Source organism: Vigna radiata, unplaced genomic scaffold, assembly GCF_000741045.1.
Source record: "Vigna radiata var. radiata cultivar VC1973A unplaced genomic scaffold, Vradiata_ver6 scaffold_239, whole genome shotgun sequence".
Classification (NCBI taxonomy): domain Eukaryota; kingdom Viridiplantae; phylum Streptophyta; class Magnoliopsida; order Fabales; family Fabaceae; genus Vigna; species Vigna radiata.
In genome coordinates, this window is record NW_014542169.1 from 187091 (window position 1) to 202884 (window position 15794).

The 15794-nt window shown below is 38.9% G+C and overlaps 1 protein-coding gene across 3 annotated transcripts in view; it reads right to left on the reverse strand.

Annotated features, from left to right (window-relative positions):
* Window positions 1–213: 213 nt before the first annotated feature.
* Window positions 214–15794, reverse strand: part of LOC106779092 (SET and MYND domain-containing protein 4) — a 30242-nt gene continuing 14661 nt past the window's right edge. Inside the window, exons 13-16 of one of the 3 annotated variants that reach the window (XR_001377129.2) lie at window positions 15611–15725; window positions 15017–15097; window positions 6136–6548; window positions 214–774 (exon numbers count right to left, since the gene is read on the reverse strand). Coding sequence is in view for 1 of the 3 variants with exons in the window: in XM_014667133.2 (XP_014522619.1) it covers window positions 6324–6548; window positions 15017–15097; window positions 15611–15725 (421 nt within the window). In the remaining 2 variants the exon portion in view is untranslated. Of the gene's footprint in view, window positions 775–4242; window positions 4685–5788; window positions 6549–15016; window positions 15098–15610; window positions 15726–15794 lie in introns of those variants that run through there. The other 2 variants (XR_001377128.2, XM_014667133.2) reach the window with 2 other exon arrangements.

Here is a 15794-nt window from a genome sequence, read left to right on the forward strand (position 1 = left end):
AATAGTTAAGTTAATAAAATAGCTAGATACATCTAAAGATCTAGAAATACATTATATCAGAAAACTCAATCAAATAATCGATTATCATTTGAGATAACCAATTATCTTAAGAAAAAATAGTAAAAAAATAAGCGTAACACACACAAACAATTTTCACCATAATCTATTATGGCTATTATAGAAAAAGTGATGCCTTATATCTCAAGCCAAGAGGGGAGTGAATTGGATTTTACTTAAAAATAGTTCTTTTAAAAAGTTTAGCAAAATCTTTAAGTTTTCTTGAAATCAATAAGGCAAGTATATGAACCAACAATAAAAAAGGAGAGAAAGATTAGCACAAAGATTTATATTGGTTTGGCCAAGCTTACATCGAATCTTTCTTCAACAACCTTAGTTGAAGTGACTATAATGATAGAGTTGTACAAGAAAGAATACAGAGACATTCCCTCTCAATGCACTCTTCTTCCCCAACTCAATATCATTTACAACACAAGATCTGAACACCTCAAAATCTCACAAACCCACAAAGCAATCCCAACTTTCTGTACACCTTGAGAGCAATCCCAACTCTTAATGGAGAACACACAAGTTCTCCTCCTGGCTCATAACAAAAGGAACACAATCTTCTTCATTGCAATGTAGAAATCGATCCTCAAAGAATACACCTAAAGTGCAAAATTGATCAGCAATATATCAGCACAACTATCTTGCAAGAATCTTTATGAATTCATCCAAATGTACGATCTTGATTCTGTAAGAAGTCTTAGGACGCTCCTGCAATCAATACTCAACAAACAAGTCAGTTATGAAAGTGTAAGTTCATGTTATTGTATTGAGACAACACGCAAGACGTCTATATATAGGATTTTCTAATCCTTACACAATTTAATCTATTACGCTTTTAATGTAATCTGTTAAGTTTTTCCTTCTTCTTTAATAGTTTTACATCTGTTTCAGATTTAACAAATTAAACAGCGCATGCAATCAATTAGATAAATCATACAAGCCAATAACAAACAAATATGACTGTTATAGGCAATTATGACTTTTAATGAAAATGATTTTCACATGATAAACAATTTAACCGATTATGAAACTTATGTAATCGATTAAGTTCTATACTTAAGCAAATTTCAAAATCATTTTCCTTTCCAAACACATCAATGTACTCAGCAAACACATGTTGACATAACAACGTGTTTTAATCAATTATAAAACTAATGTAATTGGTTAAAACATAATTGTAATTGAATATAGTGAAAACTCCCTTATGTTGAATATACATATAGGGTTCTCTATTTATAATAGAAGAAATATGGCCTAAGCCCAAAATACCAATAAGAAATATAAACAAACTAACTAAAGATAAGAGATAAATATAAACTAAATATAATATTTCTAACACTCTTCCTCAAGCTGGAACATACAAATTGTATGAACTAAGTTTGGAATAAATAAACTCTATTTGAAATATATGATATGTCTTCAAGAGTGTGCGGCAAACATATATGCAATCACATGTCGACGAACAACTAACAGCAGCTTATGGATAGTGATGGACAACTGCGAAACTTCAACTAATACCATGAAACTTCAAGTAGGATGACTTTGACAAAAGAGGACAATGACAAACTCCAGGGACTGGATTACCATCAAGTAAGGATGGTGCCTGCAGTGGCTGAAAGCGACAAAGGAACTGTCATCACTGACTAATGGGGTAATGGGGCTTGTAGTGGCTGAAAGCGACAAAACTGCTGTGAATGCTATCTCTGACTGGTGGAGCCTGTAATGACTAGAAACATACTCCCCCCTCACGGTGAACGACAGAGATGACGACGCGTCAATGACAAACCGTGAAAGTGGAAGATCATAATGAGCTCTTATTCATCAAAGCACCCAAAAACAAATCTGACAGATTTGACAAAGGGTTGGTGAAATTGTTTCAACCCATAATTTTGGTGTTGAAATTCCTAGGTGTTAACCACCAACTGTCCTTGGAGACCTTTCAGAATAGAAAAGAAGATAGCGGAAATAATAGAGGTAAGATTAGGTGTTGGTGCATCGGTGCCACAAGTGGCGGAGACGACGATCGACGACATTTCCTGATGACAGTGGTCGGCGACGGTGGTCGAAGACGGTGGCCGGAGACAGTGGCCGGAGATGGTGGTCGGAGACGGTGGCCGAAAACGGTGGCCGGAGACGATGGCAGACAACGGCACCGACGAGACAGAAACCAGGGATTGCCCATTGAAGTATAAAGACACAGTCAGCCATGACAATAAAGACAGAGTAGAAAAGGATCAGAAAACCTACTTTGATACCAAGTTGAATATAGTGAAAACTCCCTTATGTTGAATATACACATAGGGTCCTCTATTTATAATAGAAGAAATATGGGCTAAGCCCAAAATACAAATAAGAAATATAAACAAACTAACTAAAGATAAGAGATAAATATAAACTAAATATAATATCTCTAACAGTTATTTTGGCCATATTCCTTGCTTATTTATTACTCTTCTTTGTGATTCTAACACAACCTCAAGATTGGATCTTCCTAGAGTGAATTTAAATAGTGTACTAATCAAGTAATCTATTTTCTCTAGGTGTGTAGGACAATCAGTACAATCTTGAACTACTGTTTTAACTTTAGTTTCAGCCTTTTTAGATTGTAAAACAGTTTCAAGTTCAATTTTGAGATTTTCATTATTATCAACAAGATTATCAATCCTTCTTTCTAAATCTCTTTTCTCAATCTTTAATCGATTAACCTGATATTTCTTTTAATTGGCCTCACCATGTACTTCTTTAAATGCATCAAGAAGTTGATAATACCTTTCCTTTATTGGTTCATTCTTAAAGTTGTCATCATTACTTTCAGAGCATACTGAGCCAGCCATCAAGTAGAGATTTGTTTCCTCTTCTAAGCTTTTATCACCACTTGAAGAGTTGTTAGAATCACTGTCCTCCCAAGCAATATAGACTTTCTTTTCTCTATTCTTTCTCCTATCTCAGTTGGTCTTCTTATCAAATTTTTGTTTCATCTTCAAGACCGGACAGTTAGGTTTGATGTGACCTTCTTTTCCACACTCATAGCATGTAGGAACAACAACTTTGCTTCTCCTTTTGTTTCCTCTAGGATTACCTACAAAATGAGAAACATATTTTCTAGATTTCATGAACTTTGAAAATTTCTTCCGCATGAAACTTATGAATCTGAATCTGGTTCCTCAGCATGAAACTTATGAATCTGGTTCCTCAGCATGCTTTCTTGAAGCAATTTTGCTTGCAGTCTTGAGGGCTATTGAGTCCTTCTGCTAACTTTTTTCCTCTTCCCTCAATCTGCCAAGTTTTAGCTCATCCTCTCTGAGCTTTCCAAACAAAGTAGCCATATTCATTGATGTTAAGTCTCTAGATTATGAGATTGTTGTGACTTTCGGTTACCAACTTTTATTAAGACTTTTCAAAATCTCGATGTTGTTCTCTTCTTTATCGAAAGTCTTTCCAAGTGCAAAAAGGTTGTTGACTATGTGTGTGAACATTTTTCGGACATCATATATTGTTTAACCAACCTTCATCTTGAACATTTCATACTCCTGGATAAGTGAATTCTTTCTGACTCTTTTTACTTCATCAGTTCCTTCGTGAGTCACCTCAAGAGCATCCTACATATCTTTAGTCGTTGTGCATGTGGAGATTCTATAGAACACATCAACTGTAAGTGCAGAGATGATGTTCTTTGTTCTAACATCATAATTGCCCTTCTGTTTTCATCTGTGGTCCACTCTGAAAAATCTTTGGCCTTTAACTTGCCATTCTCCATTTTTGTTGATTTCATGAAAATCTTCATTATGATTTTCCAAAAGGGGTAATTTTCACCCGCAAATAATGGTAGCCTATTTGTCGATGCCCCTTTACCAAAGGTTTAAGATACATTGGCCATCAGGAACATTTTATTCGATTATACATAAAACTTAACCGATTCAAATTTGAGTAAATTTCAAATTCCCAGCTCTGGTGCCAACTGTAGAAAAAGTGATGCATTATATCGAAAACTAAGAGGGGGAAGCTCTGGTGCCAATTGTAGAAAAAGTGATGCATTGTATCGAAAACTAAGAGGGGGAAGGGGGTGAATTGGATTTTGCTTAAAAAATAGTTCTTTTAAAAAGTTTAGCAAAATCTTTTAAGTTTTCTTGAAATCAATAAGACAAGTATATGAATCAACAATAAAAGAGAAGGAGAGAAAAAACAACACAAAGATTCATATTGGTTCGACCAAGCCTACATCTAGTCTTCCTTCAACAACCTTAGTTGAAAGGAACCACTATAAAAATAGAGTTATACAAGCAAGAATACAGAGATATCCCCTCTCAATGCACCCTCCTTCCCCAACTCAATATCACTTATAATACAAGATGTGAACACCTCACAATTTCACAAACCCAGAAAGCAATCCCAACTTTCTGTACACCTTGAGAGCAACCCTAACTCTCAATGCAGAACACACAGGTTCTCTTCCTGACTCATAGCAACAGGAACACAATCCTCTTAATTGCAATGTAGAAACTGATCCTCCTGAAGTTCAGAATTGATCAACAATATATCATTACAGCTATCTTGCAAGAATCTTTATGAATTCACCTAAATGTATGATTTTGATTCTCCAAGAAGTCTTTGGACGTTCCTGCAATCAAGTCACTTGTGAAAGTGTAAGTGCATGTTATTCTATTGAAACAACGCGCAAGACGTCTATATATAGGATTTTCTAATCTTGACGCAATTTAATCGATTATGCTTTTAATGTAATCTGTTAAGTTTGTCTTTTTTTTAACAGTTTTACATCTGTTTCAGATTTAACAGATTAAACAACGCATTCAATCGATTCGATAAATCATACAAGCCAACAATAAACAAATATGTAGGGTGTAATGATAGGATGTAAGGTAATAGGATATAATACGTTTAGGATAGAAGGATGAGGAAATGAGAGGATAGTTAGGAGGGAAGAGTTGTTTGACAGTTGGTTAGTTAGTGATAAGGGGAAGGGAGACTTTATAAATAGTGTGTTCTGTACAGAGGAATTATTCATTTTTGTATTCATTTGGGTATAGACTGGATATTTGTTCCAGTGAGGGAGAAAGGCTTCCTTGGTATGATTTTTTGTACATTGTTTCATTCATACATCAATAATATCCACACTGTTTTGTGTCTTTTCGTATGTGCTTGAGAGGAGGAGAGTGTTGATCAACTTCTTGACAAAAAAGCCTATCATATTTTCTCTAATTAGAAACATTCTATAGATATTTTTTCTGATTAAGAAGATTTTCCTCTAATTACAATACATAGTATATAAAGGAGAAATGGTTTTAGAATGAAAAAATCAAAGACTTTGTTTTGTGAAATTGTTCACTTCATTTAGGAAACCATATGTCGCTTAAGCGAGGAGCACTATTGCTCAAGCTATAGATATTATTAGTTCAAGCTGCACAATCTGTCAAGTAACCATTCCTACATCTTTTCATACCTATAGCTTTGCACCATATGCTCTTACTTGAAGAACTTGAATGAGATAAAACAGTTACACTGTTACAATTATACTACTGTATTTATAAAATACAAAGGAGCAGACTACAAAAGGTCAAGGTACTTCCTTAAACCCTAACCTAATAGTAGAGCTCCCATACATAAATAATAATAATAATAATAAATAATAAATAATAAATAATAATAATAATAATAATAATAATAATAATAATAATAATAAAAATAAAGAAACATTAGATTTCAACATTGCTAGACTGCACAATCTGTCAAGTAAACATTCCTACAGCTTTTCATACCTATACCTTTGCACCATATGCTCTTAAATTCAGCACATAGAATATAATCATCAAATAAATTCGTTGATTTAGTAATAGCAGGTATAATATAACTTACTGCAAAAAACAATTTTGTTTGGGAACTAAAACCATAACATGGAAAGTTATTGTTGATACCCTTGTAACTAATTGAGTTTCATCAACTGAGATCTCAAGACAATCTTTAAAATATATCTCCATCCTCTTTAAATTTGAATGAATCTATATCAATAAAGCACAAGTTCAGAAAGAGAGTAGTTAGAGAGCACAGACTGACCTTAGTTCAAAGTCTCGGTCTTATTTATGCACAGTATGCCTAGACTATCAAACAGCTTGGATGAGCTTTGAGCAATCTTTCTTGAGGTCTTGACTATTGTATATCTTTCATATTATATGACCAATCATTTAACCTGTGATTGACAATTATACCTCAAAATCTGTAGGTCATTTTGTCGTAAAAGCATTTTATTGGATGCCCTTCACTGAAAATTTCTCAATTTCTCCCCTAAGATATTGAAGATAAGGGAACACCAAGTCTGCATGACGTCCATAATAACGTGAGAAGATATCATCTATTCGATTTATGCTTTCCATAGCAGTAGAATCATCCAAGGAAAGTTGGATAGAAGAAAGCTTCACAAGTTCGTAAGCAATAACAATATCATCAGTATCGTATAGCTTTTCCAGAATCTGTAACACAAAAAGGAACATGTTTTAGACCTATTACGTAGAAAAACTTATAAATTTTATAAGACCATATTGGAAATGCATTCATTAACAAGTACTGGAAGTTATATTGCAAGTTATGGAAGAAGTCGATCTCCTTTGCAAGAAGGAAATGACATTTCAATGCCCTTGAAAGGTGAGAAGTAACCAATATGCCTTATCTATAAGTCCTGTGAATTGTTAAGGTACTCAAGTCAGATAGAAGTGTGGGTAGTCACTTGGTATTCAAATGTCTCTTTGTGAGCGTTCTTTACCATTCTTTTGTAAATCTTAAATGGGATACATGAGTTTGTAGGAAGATACACATCTAGGTGAGTATATTTCATGTTTCCACAAAACTCGTAACCTTTATTGATGATCTAAGTGAACAACTTGTTTAAGTGTTTCCACGGATGTAGGAAAAAGGTTTCATCACAAATTCTATCTTGTGCTATTTTGTTTATGATGCTATGTCTGATTACAGACTTGGCTATCATGAGGTGCCTAAAGCTTCACCGAGTAGAATGAAGTGTTTGGTAGATTAGTTAAGTATTTGGTTCTTCTTTCTTAACAACTACTCCATCCGTCTCTAAATATATTGTTAACAAGTTCATAATTATTAAAACAGTTAGTTAATGTAATTAGAAAATTTATTTTTTTGTAGTTGTAATATTTTTTTAAAATTCTCTAAACAAATTAATTTATGGAGACAGAATAATAGTAATGAAGTCTTAATTTATAAAACTAAACTCTTAAATTCTCCAATCTTTATAATGGAGAAAAAAAGACAATTCATAACATTTATATTTAGGTTTAATAGCCAACTTTATCCCCAGTTTAGTAAGCAAATCTCAATTTAGTCCCTCTTTAGAAAAGTGTTCGAAATTGGTTCTTACTTTTAAATTTTTGAGTCAAAATAGTCCCTTCTGTTAAGTATAACCAAACGGAGTTAATGGGTTAATGATGTGGCACTACTTATTGATTAGGTGTAAAAATATACTTTTGTGTGTCCTTATGTGGCACTAATTTTTGAGTCAAAATATCTCCACGCATAACCCCAATCTTCATCCTCTTCTCCCCTCTACGCCACCCATGTGAACATAGAACCAAATCGTCGCAAGCAACCCAATTCATCACCATCAACGTGCAACCAACTGCTCCAGAAACCCTAGCACCGCTAGTCGCAAGCCGCCACCGTGAAAGGTCGCCATCATCATTGTGCCACTACCACGGTTTCGCATCTTGACCACCATCGCGCAACCATCTTCATCTTCTCTAGGAGAACCTTCTAACGCGAATAGCAAGGCCGTCCCGGGTTCGATTTCTCTACCAGTTCGCGTTCATTATCAAACCGGAAACAACAGAAGAAATACCCAAATTAGCGAACCCTAATAGTGCAAGCATGATCGAAACTCAGGAGCGTGATTTTTTTTCGTTCTCCTCGCGAGACCACCTGCAAATCTAACATTCCAGAACAACAACACCTTCATACATGAAATCCATTTGCTTCTGCGTCGCACTTGTAAAGAGGAAAACTCAAAAAAAAAACTAGAAACAGAGGAACACCAAATCAATTTCATCAGTTCGTCTTTTCTCGCATTTTCCTCTCGCGCCTCCACATCAAAATCCAAAAACCTGCAAGAATCGAACCAAGAACCAGGATGAGTTCAATTCGCCTGAAACACCATCAGGTTGCCAGAAGTCGCTGAAGACGAGATGGTCGAAACCTAATTCTTCCTTTAGCGTTGGTGCAATGCGGAGCAATTCCCCACAATCTGCTGCAGCCCTAATTTTTGGGGGGAAAAGGGGGTGTACACATGCGAGAAGAGACTCCTCTTGCGAGCGAAAAGGGGGGAACGAAGGTTTCGAGCTACTGCGTCCAGCGTAGGTGGCGTCGTCAGTGATGCTCTTGGTCGACAGAAAAGAGGTGCGACGCAGAGTGGGGGAGAAAATGGTTGCTCAATTAAAAAACCCAATTTCTGAATAAAATCCTTTCTTATAAAATCCTTTCTTCTCTAACAAACCAACACATAAGCACATATACAAAAGTATTTTTTGACAAGTAACCAATAAGTAGTGCCACGTCATTAACCCATTAATTCCGTTTGGTTATATTTAACGGAAAGGACTATTTTGACTCAAACTCATTTAAACACTTTTCTAAAGAGGGACTAAATAGAGATTTGTCAACCAAACTAGGAACAAAGTTGGCTATTAAACCTTATATTTATAAACCAAAATAATTGTGTATTTTTGGTCAAAAACAATTAATGCAAGTTCAATAGAAGAAAAAAATCAATAGAAAGGGCAAAAATATCAGGCAAAAAATATTAGAAAAATATTTTACGATTAGAGACAATGGGATGGCTTTTAAGGGCAGGTTTTTCTCCAAAACAATAGATAAGAACCCTCCTTAAACGTTAGTTGTTAAGAAAAAGAAGCAAACTGATAGGTTTTCAATAGGAAAACCTAACCCAGAACACTCCACTCACAAGTAACAGAGAAAACACAGAAGAAGAAAGAGTAGAATATCGTGTTATTCACAANGAATTCAATAGGCAACAATGTAACAGAGGCTTAACCCTCTTCCATAGGTCTCAAAAAGTGTCTTAAAGCACCAAACAACTACTATTTATACAATTATTACCCCAATCCACTTAACTGTATGACAGTTAAGTGCATGCTCCTCCAACTAACCCATCTAACTAACTCTCCTATTCCTCCTCTCATATACAATCCACCCTTGCTTATCTTTAGACCTATCAATACCCGCCTCCTGAAGACCAACCTTGTCCCCAAGGTTAAAGTCGGGAAATTGTTCCCTCATAGTAACCTCATCTTCCCACGTAGCCCCATCCGGTCCTCCTATTTGCCACTCGATTAGTAATTGTGGCACCACCACTTCTCCTTGTTGTCTTTGTCGTTGTCCCAACACCTTCACTGGCCAAAATGATGGACCCTCCCCTTGTAGCTCCTACGACAACTCCTTTTCTACCACTTGGGTTCCCACCGCTTTCTTTAATTGTGAAATGTGGAAGACGGGATGTATCCTTGCAGTGTCTGGAAGCTGTAACTTGTAAGTTGTCTCCCCCACCTTCTGACTTATTTGAAAAGGGCCAAAATACCTGGCAGCGAGTTTGGAATGAAGTCGAGTTGGCATTGTCGACTGCCTATGGGGTCTTATTTTCAGAAAAACCCAATCTCCCACCTCAAAATTCATTGGTTTACGCTTTTTGTTGGCTTGCCTTACCATCACATCTTGGGCCCTCTCCAAATGAAACCTTAGTTGCTTCAATGCCTCATCACGACTTTGCAGTTCCTGACGTACTGCCTCTACCAAAGTTTCTCCCGAAATAAACCTCTGCAGGGAAGGAGGCGGCCTCCCATACACAGCTTCAAACGGAGTACACCTTATAGCCCCTTGAAAACTGGTATTATACCAGTACTCCGCCCACAGCAAAATTGCTCTCCACCCTTTTGGTTGCTCAGAACAAAAACACCTAAGATACCCCTGCAATACCCTATTCACCACTTCTGTCTGCCCATCGGTCTCCGGATGATACGCTGTACTCATCTTTAATTGAGTCCCCTGTCCCTTAAACAACTCTTTCCAAAAACTACTCAAAAACAATGGATCCCGGTCGCTCACTATGGATTGAGGGATGCCATGCAGCCTCACTATCTCCTGCACAAACACCTCTGCCACGGTTCTAGCTGAATATGGATGTTTGAGTGGAATAAAGTGAGCATATTTGCTCAATCGATCCACCACTACCAAAATAGCATCGAAACCCTGTGACTTCGGTAACCTCACAATAAAATCCATGCTCAATTCCTCCCACACAGCATTCGGAATTGGTAAGGGTTGTAACAGACCTTGAGGAGAAGAAGAAAGGTATTTATGTTGTTGACAGACAACGCACCTGGCCACAAATTTTGTCACGTCCTTCTTCATCCCATTCCAATAGAGTGACTGCGCAACACGCCTGTAAGTACGATACACTCCCGGATGGCCTCCTGTTTGGGTCACATGGAACTCAGCTATCAACTTGGGAATCCACTTTGATTGGGACGACAACACTAGCCTGCCCTTATGGTGTAGCTTCTCGTGTTCTAACGTATACGAAGGATGGGTATTTGGATCCTTCTTAATATCTTCCATCACCCTCTGTAAGGATTCGTCAACATCTACTTCCCGCATCACTTCCTCAAATTCCTGCCAGAAAGGTCTGGCCAGCATACCCAACTCCATTCCTTCATCCTCTTCACCTTCGTATCTCCTGGACAAGGCGTCGACAGCTTTATTCGCAGACCCAGCTTTGTACACTATGTCGAAGTCATAACCCAATAACTTCGCAAGCCAATCTTGTTGATTTTGCGTAGTAATACGCTGTTCTAGCAAGTGCCTAAGACTTTTCTGATTTGTGTGTACAATAAATTTTTGCCCGACGAGGTAAGGCCTCCAATGTTGTATGGCCAGGACGAGGGCCATCAACTCTTTTTCATAGATTGACTTGCTCAACCTCCCTTCCGATAACGCCTTACTAAAATAAGCGATGGGTCTTCGTTCTTGCATCAAAACCGCCCCTACTCCTCTACCGGAAGCGTCACACTCGATGTGGAAAGGCTGTTTGAAATCGGGCAGTGACAATACAGGAGTTGTCGTCATAGTTGTCTTCAACGTTTTCCAAGCCTCCTCTGCATTCGCGTTCCATGAAAACCCACCCTTCTTCAACAGCTCCGTCAATGGTCTGGTGATTTTTCCGTAGTTCCTGACGAATCGCTGATAATATCCAGTCAGTCCCAAAAATCCCCTCAAGCTCCTCACGGTCTTCGGCCTCTCCCAGCCCACTATGGCTTTTATCTTATCGTCATCCATTTCCACCCCTTTGCTCGAAATAATGTGTCCCAGATATTTTACCTGTGTTTGCCCAAATTCACTCTTCCTCCGATTGGCCACCCATCGTTCTCGCTCCAACGTCGACAACACCACCTTCACATGTTCGAGATGTTCTTCCCAGTTACGACTGTATATGAGTATATCGTCGAAGAACACCAAAACGTACTTTTGCAACTGGGCTCGGAAGAGACTATTCATGGCACTCTGAAATGTCGCCAGAGCGTTGGTAAGTCCGAACGGCATCACTACGAATTCGTAGTGCCCCTGATGTGTGCGAAAAGTTGTCTTCTCAATGTCCTCTTTCATACGTATTTGATGGTAGCCGACCTTCAAATCTATTTTGGAGAAGAAGGTCCCTCCTTTCAATTCGTCCAAAAGCTCCTCGATGACGGGAATGGGGAATTTGTCGGGCACTGTCGCGCGGTTGAGTGCCCGGTAGTCGACACAGAAGCGCCAGCTGTCGTCTTTCTTCTTCACCAGAATCACTGGGCTCGAGTAGGGACTGTGACTCGGTCGGACCACGCCTGTTCGGAGCATCTCAGCGATTTGCTGCTCGATCTCTGTCTTCATCACGTGCGGGTACCGGTACGGTCTGACATTGACGGGATCACTTCCTTCTTTAAGTGTTATCTTGTGTTGCATGTCTCGGACAGGTGGCAGACTGGTAGGCTCCTTAAACACCACCTCATACTGGCCTAAAAGCTTCTCCATGTCACCCCTCTGATTCTCAGTAAGGCCCACATATTTTGGAACGTTATCTTGGGCCTCAATAGAGCCCAACTCCCAGACTATCATCCATGCTTCTGCATGTTTTATTTTCAATAAGGCCTCGGGTCCAACCACCCTTCTCTCTAACTTTGGATCCCCTCTCACAATAACCTTCTTCTCACCTTGTTCATACATCATCGTGAGTTTGCCCCAATCCACCGTCACTTCGCCGAGCTTCCTCAGCCACTCAATACCCAATATTACCTCCACTCCCCCAAAGCTCAAACAAATAGAATTGTTCAACAACTTCGGTATTCCCCAACTCTAAGATTACTCGTTCACAACATCCACTTATCCTTCTCCTCTGGCCATCTCCGAGACTAACAAAATAAGGCTGGGTTTCCTTCACCGCCATACCCAGTTCTCCGACCAAGCTCCTATTGATAAAATTGTGACTCGCACCGCTGTCGATCAACACCAACACCTCTCTGCCCCCTATTCGCCCTTTCAATTTCAACGTTTTGGGAGTAGTCAACCCCCCGGCCGACAAAGCCGATAGCTTCATTCCGGCGAGCTCCCCGGCTGGTTCCTTCTCGCCATCTTCCTCCTCCTCCTCATCCACCATGATCAGCATGNGAAGTCCTCTTTCCGGGCACCGATGGCCAGGACTAAATGGCCCACCGCACCGAAAACATTTGCCCTCCTCTCTTTGTTTCAAATATTCCGCATACGGAAGGTTGCGCGGACCCCGGTCTTTTCCTTCTCCGTTGTTTTTGGCACCACCACCCCCCTGGGTTGTCTCCCTCTGTACCGATCCGACACTCTCAATGGGTCCCCCCTTATTCAAAGTTTCTCGCGGTGGATCAACTCGCGTAACTGCTCCCACCGGATGTCCCCAAGCATTCTGAGTTCTTACACCCGATCCTCCTCCCATCTTCAACGGGCTACACAATTTCTCCACGTCCCTCGCTACTTGCATCGCAGTCATTAAGTCTGGAGGATCATGCGGTCTCACACGGTCGCTCACCTCTTCCCTGAGCCCCACCATGAAGTAGCCCAGTATTTGTTCCTCTGGAATCTGAGTCGTTTGACCCACTAGCACCTCAAAGTCCCTCACATATTCTTCCACCGATCTCGTCTGTCTGATCGTCGATAACTTCTCATAGACCGTTCCTCTCGTGCCTCCGCCAAATCGGATCCCCAACGCCCTCTTCAACCCTTCCCAAGAATAATTCTTGGTCTTCTCTCGCCAAAATCGGAACCAACTNCCAGCGTACCCTTCCATATTGATAAACACCAGTTGCATCTTCTCTTCCTCTTCGACTTTATGGACCTCAAAAAAATTTTCAGCCCGACTCATCCAATTCCAAGGTTCGCCACCTTCTAACACGGGTAATTCCACCCGTTTCCGCCAATTGATCAGTGCCCCTGTACGTCCTGCTCCGTTTTGTCCTCCGTCGTCTCCTGACCCTCCGCCGTTATCGTTCACCGAAGATTCACTACCATCTCGTCGCACCCCCCTGTTGTCTATCTTGCGGTCCTTCAAGATTGTCAAGATCGCTTGGATGTCTTGGCGCATCATCTCACAATTCTGTCGTAACGTTCCCGTTTCGTGCCTCAGGTAAACTGTCTCCGCCTTCGTTTCTGCCAACGCCACCTCTACTGCTTCAATCTGTTCCGCAACCGTCGTCACCACTCTCCCCTCCATCTCGTTCGATCGACAATTGGATCCAGCAGGTCGGACCAATTGATAGGTTTTCAATAGGAAAACCGAACCCAGAACACTCCACTCACAAGTAACAGAGAAAACACAGAAGAAGAAAGAGTAGAATATCGTGTTATTCACAAAGAATTCAATAGGCAACAATGATAACAGAGGCTTAACCCTCTTCCACAGGTCTCAACCTGTTAACTAATCAACTCCCAAAAGTGTCTTAAAGCACAAAACAACTTCTACTTATACAATTATTACCCCAATCCACTTAACTGAATGACAGTTAAGTGCACGCTCCTCCAACTAACCCATCTAACTAACTCTCTTATTCCTCTTCTCATATACAATCCACCCTTGCTTATCTTTAGACCTATCACAAACACTTTAATACTTAACGGAGTATCATATACCAATTGTTGTGGAACTTAGGCACCTTATGATACATATGTTTGCATCAAAGTGAATTTGGTCCATGAATAGCAAGGAGATTCTTGATCTAACTCAATTCAAAAAGTTTAGGAATTTAATTTATGTCCTTTCATCAAATCTTACTAAACTGCATCAATTTATTTCACTTCAAATGGAATTTGGTTATTAAGGATTCTCACTATTCATGGCTGAATGATTAAAATGCCCAAATCGTAATTGTTAAATTCATGAGTCAGTTCCTATATGATGCACACCAATGAGTTCTCATTTTCAATTGCTTGGTGCGGGTGAAATTTTCCCCAACATCAATAAACAATAACATAATCAACAGAAAACATGTTCCAGCAAGCATACATTTATATCCAGAAGAAGGCTACAGTGAGAGAGGAACTTATGTCAACAACCATCATAAAGTGAATATGAACGTTAGATATAATAGTTTTTAGACTAATGGCTGAAATGTTTTTTTGTTTTTCCTTTCTTTCTGTCTGATTTAACTGTGCTACACCATACAATTTAACAGGGCAGTTTTCTGAGTTCCATTTAAAAAATATTTATATTTCTGCCACTGGAAAGAATTCTGGATAGCTTATAGGTTCTGGGTATACAGGAAGGGATATAGTAAACAAAAAATACGTCAAAAACAAATTTTTCCCTCCCCACCCCTTTGATAATAGTAAGCTTATTCATAAAAAGTTTTACCTGGATAGAAGCTTTGCAATGATCAACAGATAATTGTAATTCTCCTACTAAACAAAAAGCCTGAGCAATGCTGTCTTCTGCCTGCATGCATCATATTTTGTTGAAGGATATAAAAGTTAAATCATCACTAGAAACATGAGATATTGTTTGTCTACCAGTCCATGCTATTCAATAGTTGTCACCACAGATACACACACTTGGAGTCTAAGAAATCCACACAAATAACTCCACACCCCTAAGGGGGTGTATACATCCTTTGTGGAAGAGAAAGGAAAAAAGAAAAGAGAGTGAGATATGTGAAGGGAAAGGAATAAAGAGATAGAGCTGATGGAAGTAAAAATGACATTTGAGAAATCAGGGTTGTATATTAAAGTGGAATGCAATATCAATACGATTTTAAGAGTTTTGTAGGCTTCATCTTATCTATCTCATGATTACTTAAATTTTGCATTGGTTAACTTCAATGATTATGAAGTACTTGCTTGAACAGTATGGGTATTCCAAAACTACCGAACACACAGACCTATTAGCAAAAACAAATAGAACTATAACAGGCATGGAGGAGTTTTGTAAGTGCAGGAAGCTCAAACTCACCTCCGCAATAAGCTTGTTGTAAGCATGCAAATTTAATCTTATTGATTGAAGAGACATCAAAGCATCAGAAATAGTAATACTCGAAATTTCTTTTGAAGATTTTGCATCCTGCAACCTGTCATTTCCGTATTTCAGGATGTAAAATACTCAAAAATAAGAAGCCATCTACTATTTATAATAAGAT